This window comes from Seriola aureovittata, chromosome 11 (genome assembly GCF_021018895.1).
Source record: "Seriola aureovittata isolate HTS-2021-v1 ecotype China chromosome 11, ASM2101889v1, whole genome shotgun sequence".
NCBI lineage: Eukaryota > Metazoa > Chordata > Actinopteri > Carangiformes > Carangidae > Seriola > Seriola aureovittata.
In genome coordinates this window covers 8266611-8292445 of record NC_079374.1, presented here as the reverse complement: position 1 = coordinate 8292445, position 25835 = coordinate 8266611, and the positions used below count along the sequence as shown (strand labels likewise).

General features: G+C 40.5%; 1 protein-coding gene across 4 annotated transcripts in view; it reads right to left on the bottom strand.

The window, feature by feature from the left end:
• fgf14 (fibroblast growth factor 14) overlaps nt 1-25835 on the bottom strand; it is a 98872-nt gene that overhangs the window by 4089 nt on the left and 68948 nt on the right. For all 4 annotated transcript variants that reach the window (XM_056389167.1, XM_056389170.1, XM_056389168.1 and 1 more), the window contains exons 3-4: nt 25099-25202; nt 1385-1583 (exon numbers count right to left, since the gene is read on the bottom strand). In XM_056389167.1, coding sequence (XP_056245142.1) covers nt 1385-1583; nt 25099-25202 — 303 coding nt within the window. The remainder of the gene's footprint in view (nt 1-1384; nt 1584-25098; nt 25203-25835) is intronic.

The window sequence follows — 25835 nt, the reverse complement described above, 5'->3', positions numbered from 1 at the left end:
TACAACCCCCTCCACCCCCTCCCACTTTACAGCCACTACACTACAGCTGTATCACTGTCTTGACAGGACACTTAAACCTGATTCCATGTTTAAATGATGGAAGCAATCAAGGCCGGTGGCTCACGAGAGTGATGGTGGCATCTGCTGGACTATCAACATTTCATACTGCGCTTACTGAGCAGCCCTGCATCCTACACTGTCTGCTTACAACAGCAAAACAGAGAATCAGCACATAATACAGAAACTATGTCAAAGATGAATATTTCACATGCAGTAGTTGCACTATTACCCAGCATAAAATCATGCCATGTCATCATCATTTTTTTGTGTTTTTATACTGTATATTTCATTAAAAAATCCACCTCCACCTAAAAGCTGTTAGAATTTACAGTAACACAGTTTCCCTGACTGCTGAAAAACTGCTTCAGGTAACAGAAACTAAGAAGACAATGTGGGGGAAATGAGCTGCTGATTATGCTCCTTAAGTCTCTCTAGGTGAGTTGAAAACATAAAAGACAGAAAACTACATAGTCCTTAGTTGTATTTTTTTTTTTTTTTTACAGTTGTCTCTATCAAAAACACAGGCAAGCAGATAGCTTTCAGTTTTCTTTAGTTCTGAGACTTTTGTTGCCGCCCATAGTGCGATGGTGGGCGCGCAGCTTTCAAAGGTAGATAACTCAAAGCCTCTGCACATAAAACTGAAACTCAGAAAATATTATCTTGTGATATGGGTGATCTGATCTTGTAAAAGATGGTGATGCTCAGTGTTTTTCTTATTGTCAAAACCAACTTCCCCAGCCCGTCTTTGGCGTTCAACCCCAAGACCCTTTTTTCCTACAGAAGCAGCTGACAACAGCTGGGCAGTGTAGCTTTTAGCAAACATTACCAGTAAAGGAGTAAATCACGCATTTGTTGGAAACTATTAACCACATATTAACACATGCTGGGTACACTAGTGAGTATTTATGGGAGCAGGACAGTTTACGACAGATTTAAATAAACTACAGTGCCTGTGTTCATCATAATAAAGGAGCATGTCATCCATTGCAAAACTGTTGTTTTTCATGTGTTTGAAACAGATTCTGGGCAACAATGGAGGTCGAATGTGCAGAGGAATAAACTGTATGAGGATCTGACTACAAACAATATTTATTAGCATGATAATAATTCTAATTCATTATTGATTTTAGTCTTTTCATTGGATTTGTTGACAATAAGAAAAAAAAAAGAATATTTCTACAGCTAATCTTAAATACTTAAAATACACTGATAAATTCAGATTTTTAATACCAGATTTTTTACTTATTTGAAAAGTAAGTGTAAAATCACAGTGCGGTTTTGATGTGTTAATGTTAAATTTCACTTTGAGTTTTTAATTACATACCTTCTAATGGCTTGGGCAGGAAGTGAGCAGCTGGTTTTGTTTTTTTCACTCGGTTCCCCTTCATGGCTTGACCCTCTTTATTGAGCCCTAGGAACCAAGCTCTCCCCGACTCCTGTTGTCTGTACAACATGGACGAGTAGATCACATAGTAGTTCTCAAACACCGACTCTTTGAACTTGCACTCCGCTGTAAAGAGTTCCTGCAAAGACACAAACAAGCACCACACACATTGTAATCTTTTTTGGTTATTTTTTATATATAAGACTTCATTTGCCCATGATATACTGTATTGGAGACATTCCAGTGGAGTCAAATGAATAATTTATGGTTCATATTGTGCAAGAATGAAACAGATATCAGATTTATAATTATATTTGAACTTGTATGAAGGTCACCAGCACACATGCCACCTTTATTTCGCTCTCAATGTATAGAATAATCTCATTGCAGGCCGAGAAAGTGCCTCGCCAGGTAAATTGGACTTCATACCTCCACCTGTCATGAAAAGGACGAGCGCTGCAGAGTCTATCTCACTATAATCATGTCCGATTCAAGCCAGGTCTAATGACCTGCTCTGATGAAATGCAACTCTCATTCTCTCCTTGGCCTTAACCTTGACATCAGATGTAAGAGCACCCGTTTAGTCAATTAGCTCATGTTCCCAGCAGAAAGTATATATTGTTAGGTTCTGACCCCAGCTCTTCAGCATTGGAAAAATCAGCACTCCCCCCCAAACCCCCCCCTGCCCAGATGTCTAGCCAGACATTCCTGGCTTGTTCCTCATAAAATGTTTTAATTGGCAAAACCCAAAGGGGATCATCCTTCACCAAATACTACGTCTTCTATTAGCAATTTGTCTATGACTGCCTTCTGAACTTTGTACGAATAATGATAGAACTAATCAAGTGACTCTTCCATCCTTTACACCTCAATCTGGCAATGACAAATGAACACTGAGGCACCACATCTCTCTCTGCTGTTGCCCATTCATCTCCAACCAGAAGGGTAATAAAACGCGTTTCCACATTGTCCGCTCTGCCAGGCTAAAAATAAAGGCATTCATCGGGGTGTATTAATCAAAGCACACTCATCACAATGGAGGGTTTCACCACATCTTTTGTAAGCAATTCACACTGAGCTGGCTCCCAGAGCTACTGACAGTACATGTAAAAATCCTCCGATACATCCTGTACCTCAGTGGTTCGCAATGTCAGGAGCTGGGGACAGTGAGAAGATTCCTTAGGGACCAAAAATGAGGAGTACTTCAATTTGTTTGTGTCAAACAATAAAATAAAAAGTTTGTGTAGGATACTGGTGTCATCTTCCAAACCAAAGCACACTAAATATTTCTGTGCCATATTATAATAAACACACACACAGAATCCTATAAACTGGGTCCCAGATGACCAAAGATTTCAAAAGCCTTTTGGAGTACATTACTATACATCTTTGATTACTCTGTGTTTGAATGAAATGGATAAATGTGAAAGACGATTACACTGTATCACATAAGATTCCAGGAAAAACATGGCTGCAGCCAAAGTGACATTTTGACCTGGTGATGGTGCATGGTGAAAAGCTAAGGGATTACCAAAGTTATTACAATTCATCCTGTGGGGGAAACATGGATGTCTGGACCAAATTTCATGGCAATCCATCCAATCGTTGTTGAGACATTTCATTCAAACCACAAAGGTCAATCTCGTTGTGGCACCAGAAATCGCCAAGGATTCATCCTCTAGGCAGCATTATCATATGATCCAAATTTCATGGCATCGAAATCAAACAGATGTCAAGACGCTTCACTTAGAACCTAAAACAACAACCTCACAGTTGTGCAAGAGGATGAGTCAAGGATCATCAAAGTCAGTGGGCTTCTTCTTCTTCTGGAGACAATGAATGTATATACTGAGGTACATGGCACCCCATCTATTGGTTTTTGAGATATTTCAGTCAAAGGAAGTGTACCAAAAAAATCTAAAAATGTCACATTATTTTAATTTTCCTGGAGATTGATTTTATAGTTACAATGTTGAGGCTCTGTCTTTGTAAATCTCCTGCACTGTTGCTTCACAGGAGATTATTTATGGGCTACATGCTTCAATTTGAACACAGCACACACCATGCAATAACTATGGTATAATTAGCCCTTTGTGAATTAGCCCTGTCCGAGCTTATCCTCCAGACAGTATTCAATTGAAAGCAGAGCTGAACAGGAAGGTGCGGAGAGACACTTGGGATGGCCATAATGATCCTGACAAGCACCTGGCTGTATGAGTGTCCTCTCTATCCTTGATTGAGGACTCCTAGGCATTTCTGAGTGGAAGGCGCAAATGCATGACGCATAACAACAGCATCAGCTGAGATGTGAAGAAAAAAAAAAAAAAACTCAGGAAGAGGTGCTCTGAATCTTCATATTACAATCACAGTGAGAAAACGGTCAAAACTGCCAGTGCAGGCATTGAGACGTCAGTGCGGTGATCTGTTATGTGATGCATGTGTTGGGGAAATCCTGCAGTCCGACTTCTGCTCTGTCTCACCGGCAGCGAATGCGTTACACAAGAGAATTAACTTCAGACTATTCTAGTGGCAAAAGTAGGGATTAGGATCAGAAATATTAATGCTGCTTCCGTTAGCAGACCCCAGGGGCTGAGCAGAGCAATCTATCGATAGGCAGACACATTGCAGGCAGAGGCAATAACAACTGAACCACACATGATAAAACCCCCAAGCATGAGGACATCCAGCATGTTTCATTGCAAATAAAAGAACATTCTCTCGGGATGATGCCCAGGCTTGACCCCATCGTTATTCATTTTGTTGTCGTCATTAGGATTTATTGTGCATCAGCGTCAAGCAGCAGTTCATCAAATGGCTGTTTATTATGTCCAAGTTGTCAGAAAGGCTGGGCTGTGTCCCATCTCCCAGGACAGGCAGGCGACGCAGTATGATGTTGCAGACTGTACACAACACATACAGTGCATCGTAATAGATCCCGAATTATATAAGAGAAGTCTTATATTGCCCTTAATATTTAAAATAAACTCACTTGAGTGATCTTTAGCCAAAAACGAGAACAAATGTCTTCATTGTACCGTTTCATTCGTAAAACCAAACAACCTTTGTTCCCTGACAGAATGTTTAAACATGCTCTTCTAATGCTGAAGCAAATTCTGTTGCTGAGCCGATTAGAAGGTAAAACAGTTTTACCTTCATGGTTCCCTGACTTGCTTCAATTAGGTAATTAATTCTACTTTTTCCTCGTCAGGTGAGCCGCACCACAGGTTGGTTGGCTGCTGTAATTAGACACATCATTTTGATGCCGGTCCAGGTTTAGCCCAGCACTGATTACTTATACGACACCTACAAAACAGCCTTGAGTCAAAGTAATCACACAAGCTGGTGCCAAGGCCATAATTGTGGCTAATCAAACGCCTTCACATAGATGCACAAAAAGTCTGCCTTTGTTTACGGAGGCAGAGGAAGTGGGGGTGGTTTGTTTGTGGAATGATGCTTGATGGTGAACAAAAAATGTTACACTGTCAGTCACCATAATCAGTTTCACTTGAAGATCAGAGCAGTGAAGGCAGCTGATTTCAGACACATTGTTTGCTGACTGCATTATAAATTTGTCAAATGTCAACAACAAGCCAAAGGCTTTTATCATGTTCAAACTGTCTTGCCACAAAAACAGGAGCAAGACTTTCCTTTAGTCATTTTCCCTCATTTATGATCAATAACTCTTCACACGTCAGAGATTACTGCTAATAATGACGGCATGGTTTCCAAAAGTCTTTGGGATCCCACTGTATGTGGAGACCGAAACAGGGTATATAGCCAGCCAAACATTACACCCATATCACTAACCTGACATTTTGCACATGTAGATTGTCATGTTGACATAGGAAAGGGCCTTTCCCAAATGTGATGCCACAAACGTGGCCTGGTGAACGTTACTTACCAGTCTAGAGGAAATTTTGTGAGTTCAGAAACAAACTTCACTCCTTTACTCAACAAGAACTGTCTCCATTGGTGGAAAGCCACACCAAGGTTAACTCTTGATTTACTTCTATTTCTATCACTGCTTTTCGTCTACTGAAGCTAGCACCAGTCTGGCCGGGCTGTCTGGTCACTGTAGCATCAGCCTGCCCTAATGACGTAGCGCTACTCAGAGGGCGTATTAAAACCTCTTGTATTGGAAATGCAACGATGGCTGAAGCTCTTGGCAAGACCAAGCGGCAAACTCCGAGGCTAAAACACGGAAGTACCCAAAAACTGCACGTCTTCAAACGGCCGCTTGAGGCTGGTTCCAAAAGTCAATCCCCAAAGACTCCCATGTTGAAATAACCAACTTTACAGCTGAAATAGACGGCTAATTTCCTCCTTCTTGATAACTGTACAGGGGGGTGAATTTTTATACAACTCACTCGTTTAAATTCTATTAAAGCTTAAAGTTCTGCTTAATTAAGGGCATGCCGCTTTGAGTGACAGGCAGGTGGGCGTATGCTCGCCACAAGCTAGCATGCACTGAAGTCTTTTGGTATTAGCCAGGAGTTCGGTGGAGTCAGGTACCGGCAAGATGGTGACGACAATTTTTTATCACGACACAAAATGTTTGAAATATGACAATGAAACGACCACTGTTCCTTAACTACACCCCCTACTGTGCTTTTCTTGAGGAAACCTTTTCTCTACCCGTTTTTTTAAATTTAATTGAATTTTTTAAAATTCTTTTTCCTGGAGACCAGAACATGACAAACACATTTTCTCTTGGGTTTCCATGGTAACACAGAGGCACTCCAGCACAATATAGTGCTGTTCTAAGGGCCTGGGCAGCCCGATCGCGTCCATACAGACTCATGGGAAAGATTTTAACCTTGCACACACACACAAAACACACACTGAGAGAATGACTGAGTTTTGTCATATGATTATTTTAAAGAAGCAGTCAAATCAGAGACAATATTACCTTGTTTGCTGTATAATTCTACCCAGCATCAAACTAATATTTTAGAAAAATGTGGGTGACATTGAAGAAGAAAAGGGAGAGGGCTACTCAGACACAGCACACACTTTCACACCAGTGGCAAATCGAATCATTTTTGAGGCACCAAACGGTTGATTTTCTTCCCGCTCGATCCCCCCGCCTGGCGCTCCACATCAGTGGCTCCCTGGCCCGTGATTGGCCATGCTCTGAATGGGAAGGCCGTAATTGACCTTGGCCACAGACAGCGTGAGGGCCAAAACTGCTCAGTCCCACATAATCAGCCCCAGTCACCAAAGCAAAAAAGACAGGGACCGAAATAAAGGAGAGATGAAGATATATATAAGGAGTACAATTTTTTTTGGGGAAAAATAATAGATAAAAAAAGATCTAGCTAAAAAAGAGGCAGATGGAGAGAGTGGGAGTTTCATATAATATGCCTTGAAAATAGTGAATGTGCATTTAAAGACAAGAGAGCAAAAAAACTGACTCTGAGACAAACATCCTTTGGGGGGGGGGGGCTGGATCAAAAAAGGGTCGTGATTGCTAAACATGACCGCTGAAAAGTAGGTGAGACCGGGGGGGGGGGGGGGGGGGGGGGGGGGTCACATTAATATGCAGAGTGACCGCTCACTATACCCTACTGTGGAAACGAAGAAATTGTTTATTAATGCTGCCAGCATAAAACCTATTAATCCATGGAAAAAGGTCAACCTCCAGAAAGCTGAGCTGCATTCACAATGCTAAGCTGTTCTCATATGTATAAGAGTCACGTCGACAGTGTGTGCAGACAATGGGGGCTTCAGCGGGCCTGTCTGATTATCAAACCCGGAGGAGAAAGACGAGACAGGGACCGAGTGAAAGAGTCGCCAGTAAACAGCTGGATGAATCGTGTGCATAGACGGTGTACAGTATCGGTTTTCCTTTCTCTTTTTTCTTGAATGGTCTGAATACAGACGACATGACTAGAAGCATATGTGCTGATAAACACGACAGATCATCGACATGGGAAAAAATTTCACTTGTGGTTACAGGTACATGACAACAACTTGAGGTCTAAAAACATTTTGAAATCAGGCGCCAACTCAAAAACTGACATTACATTCAGAGTTTGGTATTTAAAAAGTCACAGTATGTTTTTATGAAATAGATGAGGCTTTGAGAGAAGTGAGATCAAGGTGACGTCTCGGCTGAGCCTCAAAGTCACAATGTCAAAGGAATATCTCTAGACTTTGCTCTTTGTCTTCACACATCTTTGGATGTGCAGACAACAAAAGTGCATGTTGTCATGCTCTGCAACACTGACTTGTATCAGATATGAGCTGTTAAGACATTATCAGCTACGACTGATGAAGACATCTGCAATTCACTTGCAATAAAAATAATACTTGTTTCATGAATGACTTGGAGAAAAGCCGATCTAAATGATGGTTATGAATCACAGAGTCTGTGTTTGATTATCAAAAGAATTTTACATAAAACTTCCAAATGAATTGCTGCTGTTAGGCTGACAAGCGATATTACAACAAAACTCATTAAAAGAAACTCATAATGTGAACGACTTAATTCATTATTGCTTTTCTACTATTGAACAGTTTTTTTTGTTTTTGTTTTCAAGTATTTTGCATCATGTTATAGAAGTACATTGAGTTTTCATTTCCCCTTGTGCTCATTTTATTTCCATATTCATTGAAGTAGATAGATAACTAAAAACGTCCATCTCTGCACCTATAAAACAGTAAACCAGCAGACTGCAATTCATTGGGTGAAATAGAATTAGTTTTATTTGACAGCCATTATCAGACTAGTTATACAGTCACCTTAATATGCTGTTGCAAATCTTCCTTTTTAACCCAAGTGAACAAAAATGTGTGCTTCACATCACTACACTATATGCTTTTAACTGAAAGGACAACAAAAAGCAGCCACACCTTTAAGGTGTTGAGCCACCAGAAGCACTTAAGTGTTCACTTAAGTTTCCCTGAAGGCAGAGACCCTTTAACACTGGTACGGCACAGCTCCCCTGGCTCATTCTACACATACATAAACACACATACATGCGCAAAAAGAAAAAAAGGAAATTTGCACAGAAGTGTCACTATACTCAGTGAACCGGTGGTAAATATAGCTAATAAAGCTAAAGATTTATGTTAGTCATCTTATCAGACAAAGGACTTTTCATAGGCGACATTTCCGTCTGCAATATGATTTCTGATAACAATCAAGTGAAATATGTGAAAATGATTTAGCTTTTACTATTTAAATTTGGAAATTAGGTATTTCTTTACTATTTGTTAGGGGAGATTTGATGGGTTTTGAAACAAACATCAGCCTAAAGTGGCCGAAAACAACAGCCATTATAATCAAACTCATGTTTAATTGAGACTGCAGTAAATATAAGAAGAAAAAAAAAATGTGTTTCTCATACTAAATTAAAAAAGAAAAACATTGTGGGAGAGCCTCTTGAGTGCAACCACCCACAACAAGATTAGTGAGGTTTCAAGTGTATGTGTGTGTTTGTCCACTCTGCTGCTGTTCATCCATAAATTGGTGCCAGACTGGTGTCAAGGCAGCCAGACTTTTGCTAGATTGGCTAGTCATCTCTCGTCAGGCAAGTCGGCAGTCTGCCCTGCGCAACAAGCTGACAAGCATATCTCAGATCTGTCACACACACACACGCACGCCCGCACTCATTTCTACATGTGCACACTGCCTCAAGTCCAAGCTTGCAGGAAAAAAAAAATACAACTCCTAAAGAGACACTCATTGCGAAGCTTTACAGGAGTTACAGTGCTCTGTGAGAGGTGTGTCTGCAGGTACAGTACAGAGCTGCTTCTCCTCTCTGTGTGATTCTGTCTCTGCTCTGTTTGTGTTGTTTACACCCTCAGGAACAGTGTCCCAGATTTTTTTTAAAGAGGAAGTGCTTGTGTCTCCTTGTAGATTCACATGGCGGTGACTCTCTCGTTTCTTTACACTTAAACATCTTCCTCATCTCGGCTCTCGACTCTAGCGAGCATTCATTTACATGACTAAATTACAGTGTTTGTGGAGAGCAACTCCTCTTTTTTGTTATCTGATATCAAACTGGAAAACCTAAACCATGAGTGTGTACGTGTTGTTTTTAACATTGGATGCGTCTGTCTTCTTTAGTGATGTTAATAACAGTGTTTCAGTTTTAGTGGCAGTTTTGTCATTGCTGATGTCGTTATTGGTATTTGAGTCCGTACAAGCAGAGACAAAGCGAACGCAGGTGCAATGCCATTTTTAGTCAGGACACACCTGCATGTTTTGTCCTTTGGTCTTTTTTTGGTGATTTTGTGGCTCTAAGCTGACACTTTGCTCTGTGTGGGTGGATCAGCACAGCAGAGGGTGTTCATGCAGATAAAATGCAGTGCGGTGCAATTTTTGGTACCAGTTTTGGCATGAAATTGTGCCTGAGCACCGCCTCTCATCACACATACGAGTGCACACACATTTTCATGGTTTAATTGATGCCAGGTATGTTGTTGAATGATCCAGGGGGACAAAAGCTTGACAGGGGCCTTGGAACACTTCACACATCCTCTTTTATGTGCAGTATGTTAAATTATAACTAATTTTGTGACTTAGAAAAATCTAATTTTGAATACAATAATGCATTAACATTCTGTACTGTGTGTGACACATTGGTGATTCTTACCAATAATGTCATCCACACCTGCTTATAGGACGAATGAGGGCCTTTCTTTTTAATTGATTCACTGTAGCTCAAACATGGTAGCAAGAATGGTATTTAATTCCTTCTGTAGTCTGTAATGTGAATTTTAGAGCATTGAAGGCCACACTCAAACATGTGAAAGACTGGGGACACCTCAAAATAAATACATACATAAATAAATAAATACACATAGTGATGAGCTCTTGTAAAATCAGTGCACAACCCGCTGTGCTTTTTTTACATACTAATAATTAGCTTCCATTTATTTTAGTATGATGTAAAGTGTTGTCCCGGACTCTTGTACTGCTCCATGTCTACAGAGAACATAAAGCCAGAGTTTTCATATCGAGCTGCATTTAAACAACATTACCACAAAATGATAATATGAATATTATCAGCAAACATGTATGCGGAAGTTTTAAACATTAGCTAACTGATTTTCAAATCGTACAAAAATTGATGGAAACTAATGGCTGCCGGGAATTGTGGGGAAAAAGTAATCAAAAAATATAAAACTATGCAGCATGAACTGAGAAATGGTTAGCAAAAAGACACTATACATTATTTATAATTAGGCTGGTATGGTCCTTTAATGAAACTCCAAAGACCATTTACCCTGGATAATACGAATAATATATTTTCCCTTGTAAACAGGATTATTATGGGTGGCTACACACACGTCCTTATGCCCAGATTTAATGCGCCAAGTTTATACATACACAAGAATACACAGTTTACAAGCACACATATAAATTGGGTCCAACAGATCACAGCTGTCTGCGTCTCTGAGAGGCACGTCAGAGGTTGTCACAGATGGTAATATTATGAAACGGGAACAATGAGGATATCATTCATTGGCAGAGGTTGTAGTGCAGTGCATAATCTGGAAGCTAGAGCATTACATTAGTAGAAATAACCATTACTGCTGGCATTAGGAACAGTTAACCAAATTATACCTCGCAGTTACTACGACTGACTGTGTGCGATGACAGAGGTACAAACGCCAGATGTTAGAACTGCAGTGCAGTGAACTTTTAGACCTTAACAGCTAGATCTAAAGAGCTAGATTAAAGCTGATGGTGTCCTCAAAGTGCCTGGTCTAGGATAGGATTGAGGGATATGGTTGCACGAATCTTTGATATTTTCAAAATTTAAATGTGGATGGACCATTTCACAGTGTCCATCTCTCCTGAACGCTTGCTGACAAGCAGCCAGAGCGCTCAACCTGAGTGTCTGTGCATGAGCGGGAGACAGCAGAGGATTCCCAGACAGTCTGCCTCTCTCTGAGGATCAAATGTGGCGTGGCCACAGCTGGAAGGCTAAGTGATTCAACCAGTCAGCCAGAAAGGAACCACGAAACCAACCGGCCTGTCAATCAGCTGTTCAACCACAAGCCAATCCTGTCCATCAGGCAGTCAGTGGGTTGGTTGTTCAAACGCCACATACTAAATTTAAACTCTGCAAAGATGCAAAGATTCTCATTAAAGCTGTTGATAAATTGTTGGGAGCTGGCTGGCTGTGTTTGAGCGTGCGGTTATCGCCTGCAGAAATCAAAAGAAAGCAACTGAAGAATGATTACAATACATGCAATCTGTCTTAATATCAAAGGGACCAAACACAGTTTCAGGGGAGGAATACTAATCAGTAATCTGGCCAATATCAGCTCAGGATCACAGCTATCTATTCACAGTCTTTATAATTTCTACATCACATATTGGAAATTCTTATTGGTCCACTGAGCAGCACTGTCAGCATTTCCTTCTCAGAGGGGTCAGTTCCTTACAGGTGACATCAGTTTTTAATTTATTTGTTAAAAGTTGTCTCCAATAACTCATCTGTGAAATACCTTTGATGCAGAGCTATCATTCAACATTAAATGACATAACCATCGTTATCTCCTGTTATCTACTGTTCCAAATTATGGCTTATGGTTTTTGCCCTTCAGTGAAGCTCCGGTTTGTTTAAACACTGTGGTTTGAACTTTAATTAACAAGGACTTCTGAATTTTTCTCCATTTCACTCCTGTTTCGATCTTATCCAGGTTAGAGCTGATGTTGGAGTGCTCCTCCTGACATATGGTTCTGCTCCACTATGCTCAATGAACCTTATATTCCTCTGTATTCTTTTGCATGCATTGAGATCTCAACAGACAGGAAACCTTGTTATTTCAGGGCCTTGGATGAAATCTTCAGGAGAAAGTGTCTTCTCATACAGCAGCCCCTTTCTTTGGAATATACTCTGAGCCTTTGTTATGGCAGTTGGCTCTCTTGCGGTCTTCTTGGATTGCCACCACAACTGGCACTGATGAGAGCCACAACTACAAGCAGTTGAAGACTTTGATGATGGTCCTGTTGGGTTCCATGCCCCCCAGACTCTGCAAGACCCCATGTACCATCAGGGGGGGTGATCCACTGTTCTGGTTGTTCTCCACCTTGACTGTCAAACACGTAAAGCTGTAGATCTGATGCTGGGACAATAAAGTCAATCATCCGTCTTTGGTCTAAGATGTTCTGTTACCAACTACACTGAATAATCTGAAACATGCTACCTATTCTGGACAGTCTAGAGCAAGCACCACTCAGTTTCAGATAAGGCAGGATGTTTCTCCCAATCACTGCTTGCAGGTTTCTCAAGGCTCCAGTCCCCCACCAGCTCTGTGTTCCCAGCTTCCAGGTGGCGCGCTTTCAACCACCACAAGCAGAGATTCCAAGAAAAACAACTGTTTTCTTAGAACTACTCTTTGGTGCATAGGCACAAGCAACACATAATGTGCAATTGCATGGAGGCAAAGACCCTGGGCATGTCTACAAAAAGGAGGAGTCCAGATCCAATCCAGGAGCTCTGTGCCACATTATTTGATCCCTATAAAGTTAATTCCTCAACTGGTGTCGGTCTGTGACAAATGTTTTCTGTCCCCACGGAGGAGCAAAAGTTGTAGAAGATTTTACAAGACATGCTGTGTTGAATACAAGAGGGAACAGTGTGTGATGAGTTTGAAAGTGCAAGATATTTAACTGCTGCTTGTGTTTTTATTGGAGAGCCACACAAGTGTGAGCTTCCTTTCCCTGTGTGCATGTGCATGTTTTTTCTAGTTTGAATAGCTTTCTAGTAGAAACATGTGCGTGGGTGTATCACGAAATAACTTCCTCTGACCTGCCTGGCTTCTGCAGCGAGGTATCGTAAACCACAAGATGAAAGAAAATACATATGAATAAAAATGCACATGTACAGGTCAGAGCTATTCTGACAAGAGGAGAAAGATACTATTTCTATACAGAATGAATACTACAGAAAAAATAAATGTATGACACTAACAAACAGTGAAACTTTTACACCAATGATGTGTAGAGAATATATGAGTAAAAATACATACGTACACTGCACAGAAAAACACTATTGTCCCTGCATTTGCTTCTGTGGTGCTCCAGCGGCAGCTGTTGTCCTGACTGGCTCAGTGTGAAGAGTCACACAGACACAGCGGAGTCTTAGCTCAGATTTAAGAGAATTAATTTTCATGATTTACAACCCCCTCTGTAAAGAGCTCTCGCTGTATTGATTTTTACAACTCCAGAGGTGAAGCTTGATAAAATGTTACTTTCATTTCATGGGTGGAAGTCAAAAAAAAAAAAAAGACAGAAGGATTGTGGAGGAAAAGAGAAGACTACAGCTATTACACCTGCAGGGGAGGCTGAACACTTGACGGCTTTTCTGTCGCAGCAAAGCACGCACACATACACACACACACACACACATACACACACACCACCCCCGCACTGTGATCCAGCTACTGAGAATAAGACTTGAACCTGCAACCCCGCGGGCATGACACAAAAGTCCTTCTGCGGTTTGAAACATGATGAAATTGCCGTAACCCCTAAGATTGTCTCTTTATGAATCATTCCTTGACGCAAAATAGTATCAAGAGTAAACTGAAATATGTGACTTCTCTTTGTATAATGTATCTACTGTGGCTTACTTTGTCTTGCATTGCTAGACTTGGATATCTGACACACGCTCTGTTAGACCCTCTCCATGAAATATGCCTGTTTTGTTTTCAAAAGGAGCAATTTGGGTAAATTTTTTTCCACCTAGCTTTCATGTTCACACACATTCAAAAGTCGTGGTATTTCCTGTTGCGAAAAGTTCACCGTCATTAACGGTAAATTAAGTCACATTTGTAGCAAAGACAGCTCAGAATATACAATAACAACAATTCCAGTGATACGAAGTGAGGACAAAAACGGGAAGAACGTGCAAATGAGCTGCTGATTATACAGTGTGGTATTTCTAATGACCTCTATATGGTATTTCTTTCATCTGATAATTGATTTCTTTTTAAATCTGATTTTCACTATTTTTGTTATATTAAAAATTGAAAATCAAAATTTCTTTTTAAAAAGAAAAAAACTCGAAATAATCTTGTGGGCAAAGCGAAAGCCTGTTTATCGGCTTAGGCGGGAGCTCACCTACGGCTTTGGGCTTTCTACAGGAAGTTTGGTCTCACTGATTATACTTTGGGTACCACAGTTGACAACCCTCCATGTAAAAATTAAACTCCCACATGGCTGAACAGGCTCATCTGAATGGTTGAGTGCGCACACGCCTAAACTGTGATAACAGAACTACAGCGGTAAAATAAGTAGCCAAGAGGACCGTTAAGTGCACAATCTGGGTATGAGTTTGCGAGTGATCTGCTCCCTGTTACTGTTTGGATACCGGGTTCTTGAGGGCTACTTGTTGCTTTATGAACCCTCATCCCCTGACTGCTCATTTGCACATTACACTGCTCTTGAGGCAACAAGCACAAGTATGCCATTTGTATTTGCATGGTGCTTGACATTTACACACTAGGAAAGCAATTAGGCCAGAACTCGGGTCATTAATACAGTGAACAGGCGAGACGTGTTTGCTCTCATAGCTACTGCAATATGTATTCATGGAGAAAATGACAATGACGCCATCTGCATTTGTACATGTTAAAATCTCCTCTGTGGATCTCACAGAGGGACAAAGATGACTATCTGAATTCCCAGTTCACTGCGCCTACTCTTCTTCTGTTTCTCCTTTATTCTGCTGCTCAGCACTGTAAACCACACACACACACACACACACACACACACACACACACACACTAATGAAAGCATGCTCAATAAAAACGTGTGTTTATTTATCACTAGCGGCCTGCATCTAAGCAGTACAAAGACCCACTCTATGAACGGGCTTTTTTTTTTCTTTTCCCGGAGCCGTTTTCAAAAGAAAATAAGAGAATGGAGACAACAGCACTGGAAACAAGAAGATTCATGGCACTTGGTGTGAATAAATGTTACTGGTTGTTGAAGCCATTTCAAGGTAAAAGAGGCAGGTAGTACCACAGGTTAAAAAAAAACAACAACAAATAACCGAATCAGTGAGTGATACTAATGGCTGACATGAACAACTTCTTTAAATTGCTTATCTATTAGAAGAGTGGAAGGGCCACAGCCATCCTGGATGACAGGTTAATGTCTGCAAATTGCTGAGGTTTTATAGCTACACATGGCAGTGTTAGCTGGGTGGCAGTGGCACTGGGCTGCATGGTCTATAACACTTACTTTGGAAGACTGGAGTACTGACTGTTCATCATGACTGTTAACAAAAACTGTTTAGTTGGCAGCATCAGATCAAATCACCAAAAAATAAACATGCGCATCCCTGGTGAGGTCATCAAGGTGGACTATCGGCATGACGAGTGCTAACTTATTACTCTTGCACTTTTATAATATTATCAGATGGTTTCATATGTAGCACAAGCAACAGCAGGAGAGACAGCAGGCAACTGTGCAAGAAAGCTCCCACACCAGAAGCCTGTTAAAAGTTGATGAAGTTTCATGTCATAACTATAAAGTAGATATTGGCAGTTAGCCAACTGGAAAGGGAGGTGGACCTTTCAAACAGTGGACATCCTGCAGTGTAGCCATGCATCAGAGCCTCATCAGTAACATTTGCTAACTGATATATATACACAGTAGTTTGCACTAGAGAGAATTCATTACATCATTCATTTTATAGGTCCCGTATTTTACACTTTTCCAGTGTTTTATTTGAAGTTGATCCATGAGAAGACATGTTTGTAGTTTTAAGAACCAAAAACCATCTCAGTGTAGTTTTACATGTCCTCTCTCAGGCTTCTCTCTGGAGTTTTAGTTACAATAAGTAGCCAAACTGGTCATCAGAGGAGAGGCTCTGAGCCTCTCTTCTGATTGGTTGACTGTTTTCTGAGTGGTCTAATAAAAAATATAATAGATTTCAGATAAACACTTAGAGAAACCAAATCCTGCAAGGTTGAATGATGAGTCTGGGTGGGTGGGGCTTGGGGCATTACTGCTTTCTTGTGTCATCGCAAAGTTCCAGAATTCCTGACGGCTCGTTTCAAATTCTCTGTGGACTGAGCGCTTAGATACTTTCACAGTATTAATGTAGAAGGTAGATCTGCTTTATAATCAAAAAAGACATGGAAATCAGTTTCACTTTATACAGTATGGGACCTTTAATAAAACCTTTCACTGTCGTCTTCCTTTCTATATTACAATCAAAAATTAACTTGAAGCTTAGCTAATTTCCCTGTAGCTGGTGAAGGATTTTGGTCAATATTCACTTCAAATCCACACAACTCTGAGACAGCAGATGTGAATGTTGATTTGAACATCCACAGACACTAACTGACAGAAACTAAATGTTTAAAAAAAAAGGGGTTTTCTAAATAAATGTATAATATTGTGCGAATGTCAAAAGTTTGGGTGGAGAATATGGAAATTTTCAATTTACCAAGAAGACCAATATAAACCCTGGTTCTGACAGCCAATCATCCGTTTGAGCACTTTGATGTTGACTTTGCTTTTCATTAATTCATAATTGAAGCCACTTGATTCAAGCACCGAAAAATACACTCGATTACCACACAGCATGTGCAGTAATAAAATATGAATACTTCTGGTACTCAAACATTTCATTAAAATGCAAATTAGCATGATTTTGAACATCTTCCTTGGGATCTAACAATTCGGGCTCTTGGTCAGGTGATCAGGAAGCAGATGGAGGTATTAAAAAGTCTATATGTAGGCAACCAAATAGCTTATGTATAGATTTGGATCTACCTTATGGAAATGGCCAAACCTAAAGATTATCTCTGAAAGGTAATCGCAGAGAGATGAGATGAGATCAATAACATTTCCACTGCTCTTTCATTTGTAGCCACAGAGGACACTAGTAACAGTACTCTGCATTTGATATAAGGCTTTTTTTAAACCGCTATGAAGAGAAATTAATACATTAATATTCCTGTGTTTCTAAAAGGCTGTCGGGTTTTGTTGGATGATGTGCTTTGTGTTGCTCAAAATGGTGCATGCTTTTAGCAGAAGGAGCGACAGACAAATGGGGGCAAGCAGCGGTTGTCTGCACGCTACACTGATTATATTGACCACAGCAGGGCTTTCCCTGCCAAACACACCTCAGAGTTCCCTCTCCCCCTTTTCTCTCCAAACTCCTCTTCTGCCAACCAGTCGAAGCACTATTTATTTTCTTTCCAGTCTCCTGCGTTCTCATTATCTGTCAGCAGCACATAATTTATGGCCATCTCTGCAGCATCCTTGCCATACCGACTAACCACTGTCTGTGTGTTTCTGGACACTCCATTTTAATAGAGATGTAAGGATTATCCCAGATGGATGAGGGAGATTCAGTCCAAGCTCTAGCTGACGGATCGATAGTTGGCTGATGGCCACCGTGGTAGGAAGTCAGCCCACTCTGGGAGGAGAAATACAGCTGGAACATGCTTCTATAAAGACACAGATAAACAACTTTAGGAGATGCTGAAAAGGGATTTCTGGGATGCACACAGAGGCTTGTGCAGGCTCTCAGAGCAACCAGCATGTGCATTTCAATAACTGTGCAACTACAGTACAACAATGGCTGGTAGAGGAAAGGACACTGTGTAGCACTGGGGTGGGGCAATCACCAATGTAAAGCACTAAAACTAAAGCAAAGAATCCAATGAGAGAAGCAAAGATGTAAAAGTTCAAAGAGTCGTCAGTGCAACACATGTATGACAGCTCTTATAAAAACAGCCTGTCGCTTTAGTGAAGAATTATCTACCTCGGTTGAAAATAGGGTTTCCTTTCCAGGTTTTCTTTGTGCACCGTTTACTTCCTGGTTATGTAAATGCAACAATGTAAAGTTATGTGCATGTATGTTAGCAGACACCAACAGTATGTTTCATGTTTCAGGAAAAATCACAACCTAGTAAGAGGGTGATTGGTCTGCAAGCATGAGACTAGAGGTGCAAATTAGCAAAAGTCATTTCAAGTGAACTCACCCTTTATATCCAATAGTTACAGTTAAATTTGGCGGGAAAGGCTCTGCTCTTTGCGGGAGCTCTTAAAGAATCTGAGCAGCTGGAACAGTTCTGATGGAAGGAAGTGCACCCACAAATACATTAGCATGAGAGAATCAGGAGAGTAATTGTGAAAAATGTAAATGGCTGTTGAATGTTATTATAGTCAGCTGGTAGCCGAGAAGCTAACAAACGAGCCGCTGATAGTGAGGCATGAACGAAGCAGCTGATGGCAATCAGCTATGCAAGCCCCGCCTGAAATGCTCCATATACCGAGACGTCTGAGGGGAACTTTGTAGGACGCTCATAACACGAGCACATGATAATAGGTGGGATGACACTGTGACACGCATCACAGCAAAAACATTGAATTTGAAAAACCTCAGGTTTTTACATTACACAACTTGGCAGGTTAATGGTGATGATTTGGTCTTAATAGTGTTTCTCGATACTCACAACACATTCAGTCCCTGCTCTGCTGTATCTGCACATCATAAATCCACAGTATGTATCATGCAAACCGGTGACTCAGAAAACAGCTGCACTTGCCAACTCTTAATTGCTTTAAATAAACAGGGGAATAAGAGAGTGATTGAGGAACACGGGGCGATGTGACATTAATAGACCTTAAGCTGTTGACCTGGAAAGAAATAGAGGACAAATCAGCTGTGTTGTGTATTTATGAATTATTATACAGAGAGGTATCATCCCCACAGGTAAAGCCAAACACACAGTGGGGGGACTCCCTGTTTAATGGCGGTGATGTAAAACTCGTTTTTCTACTGGCACAACCCAGCTGCATAGATCAAACAGAGCTGACATGAATCTGCACAGAAGGACGGTGTCTAAATAGCAACATTAAGCCAATCAGTGTTTTCTGCCCTGAAAGACTGTAATAACAAGCCAAGAGTGTACATCCATTAGAAAGCCATTAATAACAACAGTGAAATTAAATGGCTGGAGGACTGGTCCGTCTATTCTTAGCTCCTCTTGGCCTCGACCAACAGTTCACCAGTTCGGCTTTGACGCCTACCTCCGACCTTGTTGTTCATTAATGCATGAAGCAGCTCCCCCTCCAGCCCTTATGACCGCCACCCTTCCTGACACTGACACTGCATTAAAGGCAGAAGAGAGCAACACACTGGAAATAATGAGGCTCCCTCCACCTCAGCTCTGAGCTCGACACTCCTCTGGAGGCAGAATCATCTGAGTAATTACTATAGGTACCAGAAATCTGTGCGAATGTGAAAAATATTATGGTCAGCGCCCTTCTCTGCTGTTCTGATGTTAGACTACTGTTTTTTATGTGCCTCTGTGGATTTGTTCAAGTGGTTAAAGACATAAATGGGAACCTTTTAGAAGCTTTATTTATGACAAATTACATTTAGTTATGTTTTAATCCCGAAGCGATGATACAAGACATGCCTGTTTTTTTTTTAAAATGAATTTACAGGTGCTGCTTATTTATGCAGAATTTCAGCTATTTGTTGTTTCCTCAAAACGTCCAAGCTAACAGTGACTCTTCTTCACATTTGTCTCCAATCAAGATAATATTGACTGACCTCTCACTTATGCCTGACTTCCCATCAGTCTTGCTGCTACGGTATGTCAAGGAGTGATGTATAATGAATCACTTTCCCTCTCAAAATATATGTTTAATGTCATTTATCAAAAGCGAGAATATCAGTTTGACAGTTTGAAAAGCCACAGGCGCCATTTGCATTAAAAGTACCAGGGTCCTCTCTGACCCCACACGTCTCCATTGTTTATGCTTCCATAAAAACTGTGAGAGAGATCATTTTCATTCATAGCAGGTTTGCAAATCAACACCCATAAAACATGTTCACACGAAGCCATCTGTTGGGCAGTGATGCTGCATGTAGCCTAAACACACACTCACATACACATCTGTGCTTGTTCACACTTGTTCTTATAAAGAGGTGTCACAATTCTGTTGATCTTCTGTATCTTCATGTGCGCATACAGTATGTGCAAGTACATAACTAGAGTCTTATTTTGTCATATTTTCTCTTTCTTCCAATCATTACACTTAAGCCCTGGTCAAATCAGAATGTGGGATAGCAAAGTTCATCCAAGCATCCTTGCAATAGGTTGTTACATCGTGACTACTCGCAGTGCTAGTAAACAAGGTGGCTAACAAGCTAACATTAATATAATGTCCAGACGGAAACATGCCAGGGTTAGTGCGGCACTATGGCTCTACAAGCATAGTTTAACCAAGACCTGTTTCCTGTTTCCTTACAGCAGATCATGCTTCCCTTGTGGAGCAGTTTACACAACAGCAGAGGATAGTTACTGTATATAAAAAAGTGTATTGTGCAACACAGCTAATAACCTAAGATCGCCTCCTCTGTTTTGGACTGTCTTTTTCTCCATTCCCTCCAAGATTTTTGTATTTCGAGTGTTAAAGTTGAACCAAAGTTGAACATGAAACAACAAGATTATTGAGGATTCGCTTTGCAATGATTCCTTTGAGACGAATTGTTTTCTTGATTTATGCTGTCACAGGATCAAGTAGTAGTAGTTAGAGAATATATTTGACCTGCAACAACTAGTCGATTAATTGATAGTCGATTGACTATTTTGATAATCATTTTTTTAAGCAAAAGTCAAATTGTCAATCTTCTGCTCACTCCAGTTTCTCACACGTGATGATTGGATGCTTTTCTTTATTGTAGATGATGGTATATACTGTACTGTATATCTCTGGATTTTGGACTGTTGGTCAGACAAGATAAGACATCTGATGTCACATTTTTAAATATCCCAATCGACTGTAATCTCACAATGGAAGGTTGTTTTAACATCAGGTGGAACTGCAACCTCCACTAACAAAATACATGCCTTTGCAGGAAACATGAAGATGAAAGCAAAGGAGCAAAGTGCTTCCATGTGAGGGTGTCCTCAACAGACTGAACATATGAGAGCTGCTTTAGTAAATTGGACGAAGAGGTTGGAAGATGAATAATAACGTTGGGAGGAAAAATATCAAATACCCAAACACGAGGGAATCCTGTCTTGAGCGTTCTCAAAGGACTCCCTTGGTTTCACACCACCTACTCCTGAATAAGCTGCTCTTCTCTATTCTTCCCCACACATCACCACCCTGCACTTTCATTTTCATACTGATGCAAACTGAAGGAGCCTTCACATCAAGCTCCTTGGAGCTTTCATACATTGTGAATTGAGCATAACAGGAAACAGATGCCCTCAGTCTTCTTCATACCACTGATGATACAGCCTCTAACAAGTGAAGCTAAAGCCACCGCGCTGCTCCCGGATTGGCTCTCTCAAGGATTTCATTTCTAAAAAGGACCACTCAAGTGATGTGGCAAGTCAATTTGACAATCATGAAAGGTAGCACTAACAAGTGCAGGCTCCTGATAAAGAAAACCTGCAGTGAGAGTCTCCAGTGAAGTGAGGGAATGGGGAACTAGCTCTAAAGAAAACCAGCCGACCATGAAATGCCCAACCTTTACACTTGAGAGGTGGTAGCAGACTGTATTAGCAGGACTGAAAAACGACAACAAGATCAGCACAAGGGAGTTGCATTCTCCGGCACCACCATTTCATCATGTGTAACAAAACTATACAACCCAACACTTCCTTGTTTCCTTTTAGGGATTCAATATCATCATCCCTACAGAATAATTAAGGTTTTTGTGTTTCATCTTATTTGAGATAGTCTTGTCTTTGCATAAAGAGTTCCCATTACAGTTATCTAGAGACCACAATAAGTCGTGTTTTCCGCTACCTTCGACAACAAGCTGGAAAAATTCCTCTCCTCTTATTACATTTCAGAAGAAACGCCTGATCCAGGGACCAGCCTGGAGGAGAAATTAGCCGAGAGTTTATTGGCTCAGATACAAAAGGAGCGGATTGAAAAGGGGTGAGATGATTGAACTCTCCTTTATTCCGTGGTGTGTCCTTTGTGCCAGGCTGCACAGTCACTTTGATGCTATCTCTGTCATTTGAGCTGCACGCTGCGCCTTGGGTGCCTCACACAAAAGAATATGATGCACTACCAGAGGCCTTGAATGGGCTCTCCATCTATTTTCTGAAAGAGTGGGACTCTCCTTTTGATTCACCTCATCTGTTAAAAAATTGAGTGTCACTCATTATTAAAGTACGTCATCACAGTAAAAGCCTCTGTAATGTATTCAATATTGTGAAAGAATACAACTGACTAGGTGAATTCTGGTTAATAAAAATTATTTGGCTCCAGGGAAGAAACAATATGTTGAAAAAGAATATTTTTTCCAGAGAAAAAAAACATTGTTTTTTGCAGAATTTCCCTGCATTAATATAACCTTCAAAGTAGAGTCTGAAAATGTGAGTGCGCTATAATCAAATACCTCTAATGGGAGGAAAAGGTTGACTGTCAGATCCTCACTTGCGAAGGAACAGAGCGATAATGGGAGGAATGGTTGTACCTTGGTTAGAGAGGAGCACAGAAGAGGCAGGAAGAAGGGGGAGGAGGATGAAGAACATCTTACAAGGCTGCCATTATCGGAGTAATTCACACACTAAGGAGCAAAAAGAGACCTTTGAGTGGGTGGCTGGGTAGTTGAGGTCTGATCAGAACCTCCATTAGCACAGAAATAAGCTGCAAATGGAGCAGGGGAGCTGTGTGAAGAGGGGAGCAAGGCAAACTGTGCTGAAGGAACACAGTGCTCCGACCGGGCTCAGCGAGAGCCCGCAACACAGCACTTCTGCATGGACCAAACATTACCGGAGGCAAGTGGAGAAAATAAAATAAACACTTGACGATAAAAGACTGATGTAATGATGTTAGTTTGAATGCCAATTAGCAGCATTTATCAGCTATGAAGCAGGTCTGACAATCGACACTTCAATGTGAGTTTTCACAGCAGCGACCGTCGGCTTACTACAGAGACGCCAGATCACTGGTGATCAACGTGCAGGCGTCAAAAACACCACAATCACTGAATGTGACAAGTGGAGTAGCATGGAAAATCATGAGAGCATATGCCATTAATATAACATGTACTGGACAACAATCATAATAGAGATGCATGATTAAATCAATTCTGCATGAATTCTGGAAAGGAAGCACTGAAACACACAGATTATCTATGTGAATACATCATAAACAATATAATCACATGTTATTCCGCTTAGATTTTTTTTTTTTTAATTTATTGCAGGTTTTATGCCCTTTTTCACCCTCTATAAATTTGATCCTTATCATGTATTTGCAGTTTTGTAAATTCGAATGTTTGTCTAAATGTTGAATTTTTGCTTTTATTTCCAGGTCACCCAATGTACAAGGGAGCTAAGCGTTCTCACTGGATGACCCTGTATCAACAAATGATGAATGAATGAATATATATATATATATATATATATATATATATATATATATATATATTCATTCATCATTTGTATATATATATATATATATATATATATATATATATATATATATATATATTAATTCATAATCCCCACTGTGCAATTCCTTAACACAATCCATAGGATTCTGGGTCAATCCTCCTCGAATGAATTTAATTTCATGGCTTAAGTGGAGCAGTGATTAAGTATGAGAGAATTCCACTGGAATACCGGTGCATTGTACAGTAAGAGAAGTAGCTCCTCTAAACCTCCGAGGTAATGAATGAAAAATAAGATGGTGATTCCTGCTGTGCACTCTGAGGATTAGGAACATGAGGACAGCAGAGGGAAGAGGAGACAGTGATTCTGATGGATACTCCTGTCTGGGAGAGGAGCGCTACTCCCCAGTGTTCCTCCTGCTGATTGATTTGAATGACTGGGAGAAGACAGGGTGGAGGAGTGAGACTAGAGGCACTATCTGTTCTGGGGGAGGTCTTATCACCTCTTTGGCTGTCTGGCCTGCAGAAGCCTAGTTTATTTTGAAGAGAGGTAGTCAATAACAGTGGATAACTACATATTGTAATGAAAACAAATGGCTGCTCCTTAGATATCCCAAATCTGCTCAAAAAACAGCTCTGGGCTTCACTTCCTCTTCCTCTTATGATAAACACATGCGTCACAGCATCACACCATTCATTTGGTATTAGCAAACATCTCATTCATTTTTATTGACTAACACATCAAAAAACAGATAAGTTTGTAATATCTGCACGGCAGCAGATCTCATTTGAGAGAGCGAAATGTGTGTTCTTCCTATAAATGTGCTTTTGTTTTGTTTTTTCACATTGAATGAAAACTCTGGGAGCATTTAACCTGATGAATAGAAATCTATATGTATGAATTTGTGCTTAATGGGATCCCTTACCTTCACTGAAATGCAATTATCCTTTTGCAAATGTGGTAAATATCGTGAGATGTCCAAGGACCCTCATTGGGACTAGTGTCTCGAACACTGATCAGTTTACTACATATATCTACCTACATCTATGTCTGAATTACTGTCTTTATACCGGTAATTCATATATACATGTAGTTTTACATGTAATTGTGTAATGTAGGTTTTTGTGTGCAAAGCAGAAAAAATGTTCTCACATATCCAAAAATAGAAATAACAGAATAGAATAGAATAGAATAGAATAGAGTAGAATAGAATAGAATAGAATAGAGTAGAGTAGAATAGAATAGAATAGAATAGAATAGAATAGAATAGAATAGAATAGAATGCTTACTGATGTGTACAGGTGGCCCTCCCCGTTCATGGCGATGTATAACCCTGTCTTCACGGACTGAATGGCGACAACTCTGAGGCCCACAGGAATAAGGTTGAACAAAGCTGAAAAACACACATGTGAACAGGAAACATACACATGCATAAAAATATCACCAAACATCATTACCACAGACAGACCCTAACCATTAACTGAACATTAAATACCCTGAAAAAAACAAAACAAACAAACATCGCTGTAATTCATCATCCAAATGCAAGCTGCCTATCATTAACGCTTCACAAAGCATAGATAATACAATTGCTAGCCGTTGCATTTAGGTAATCTCTGAAGATGAATTGCAGCCTGGCTGGTGAACGTGACTAGCCTAGCATAACCTGGGCCACCTAGAGCTACCTGAGAAGTGGCTGTAATTGGGGCCACCACTGGTGCATGGCAGATTTAATAGCCCTTTTGTTGTTGTAGCAGACTCCTTGGGCCTGGTAGGTAATGGCTATTGTTTGTGTACTGGTGAGAAACAACAGGACCGGCCTGGCCTCTGACATTAAGTGTGTGTGTATATGGAAGGCACATAATGACCTCTGCTTGACCCATTAAGTACTCTGTATTGGCAGATATGGAGCCTGGGGAAAACTACTTGGTGACCATTGTTTTTTTTTTCTTTTGTAGCTTCTGGCAAATTTCAAAACTGTAAAATCTAATGTGGAGACATCAGTGCCAACACTTTATTTGACCTT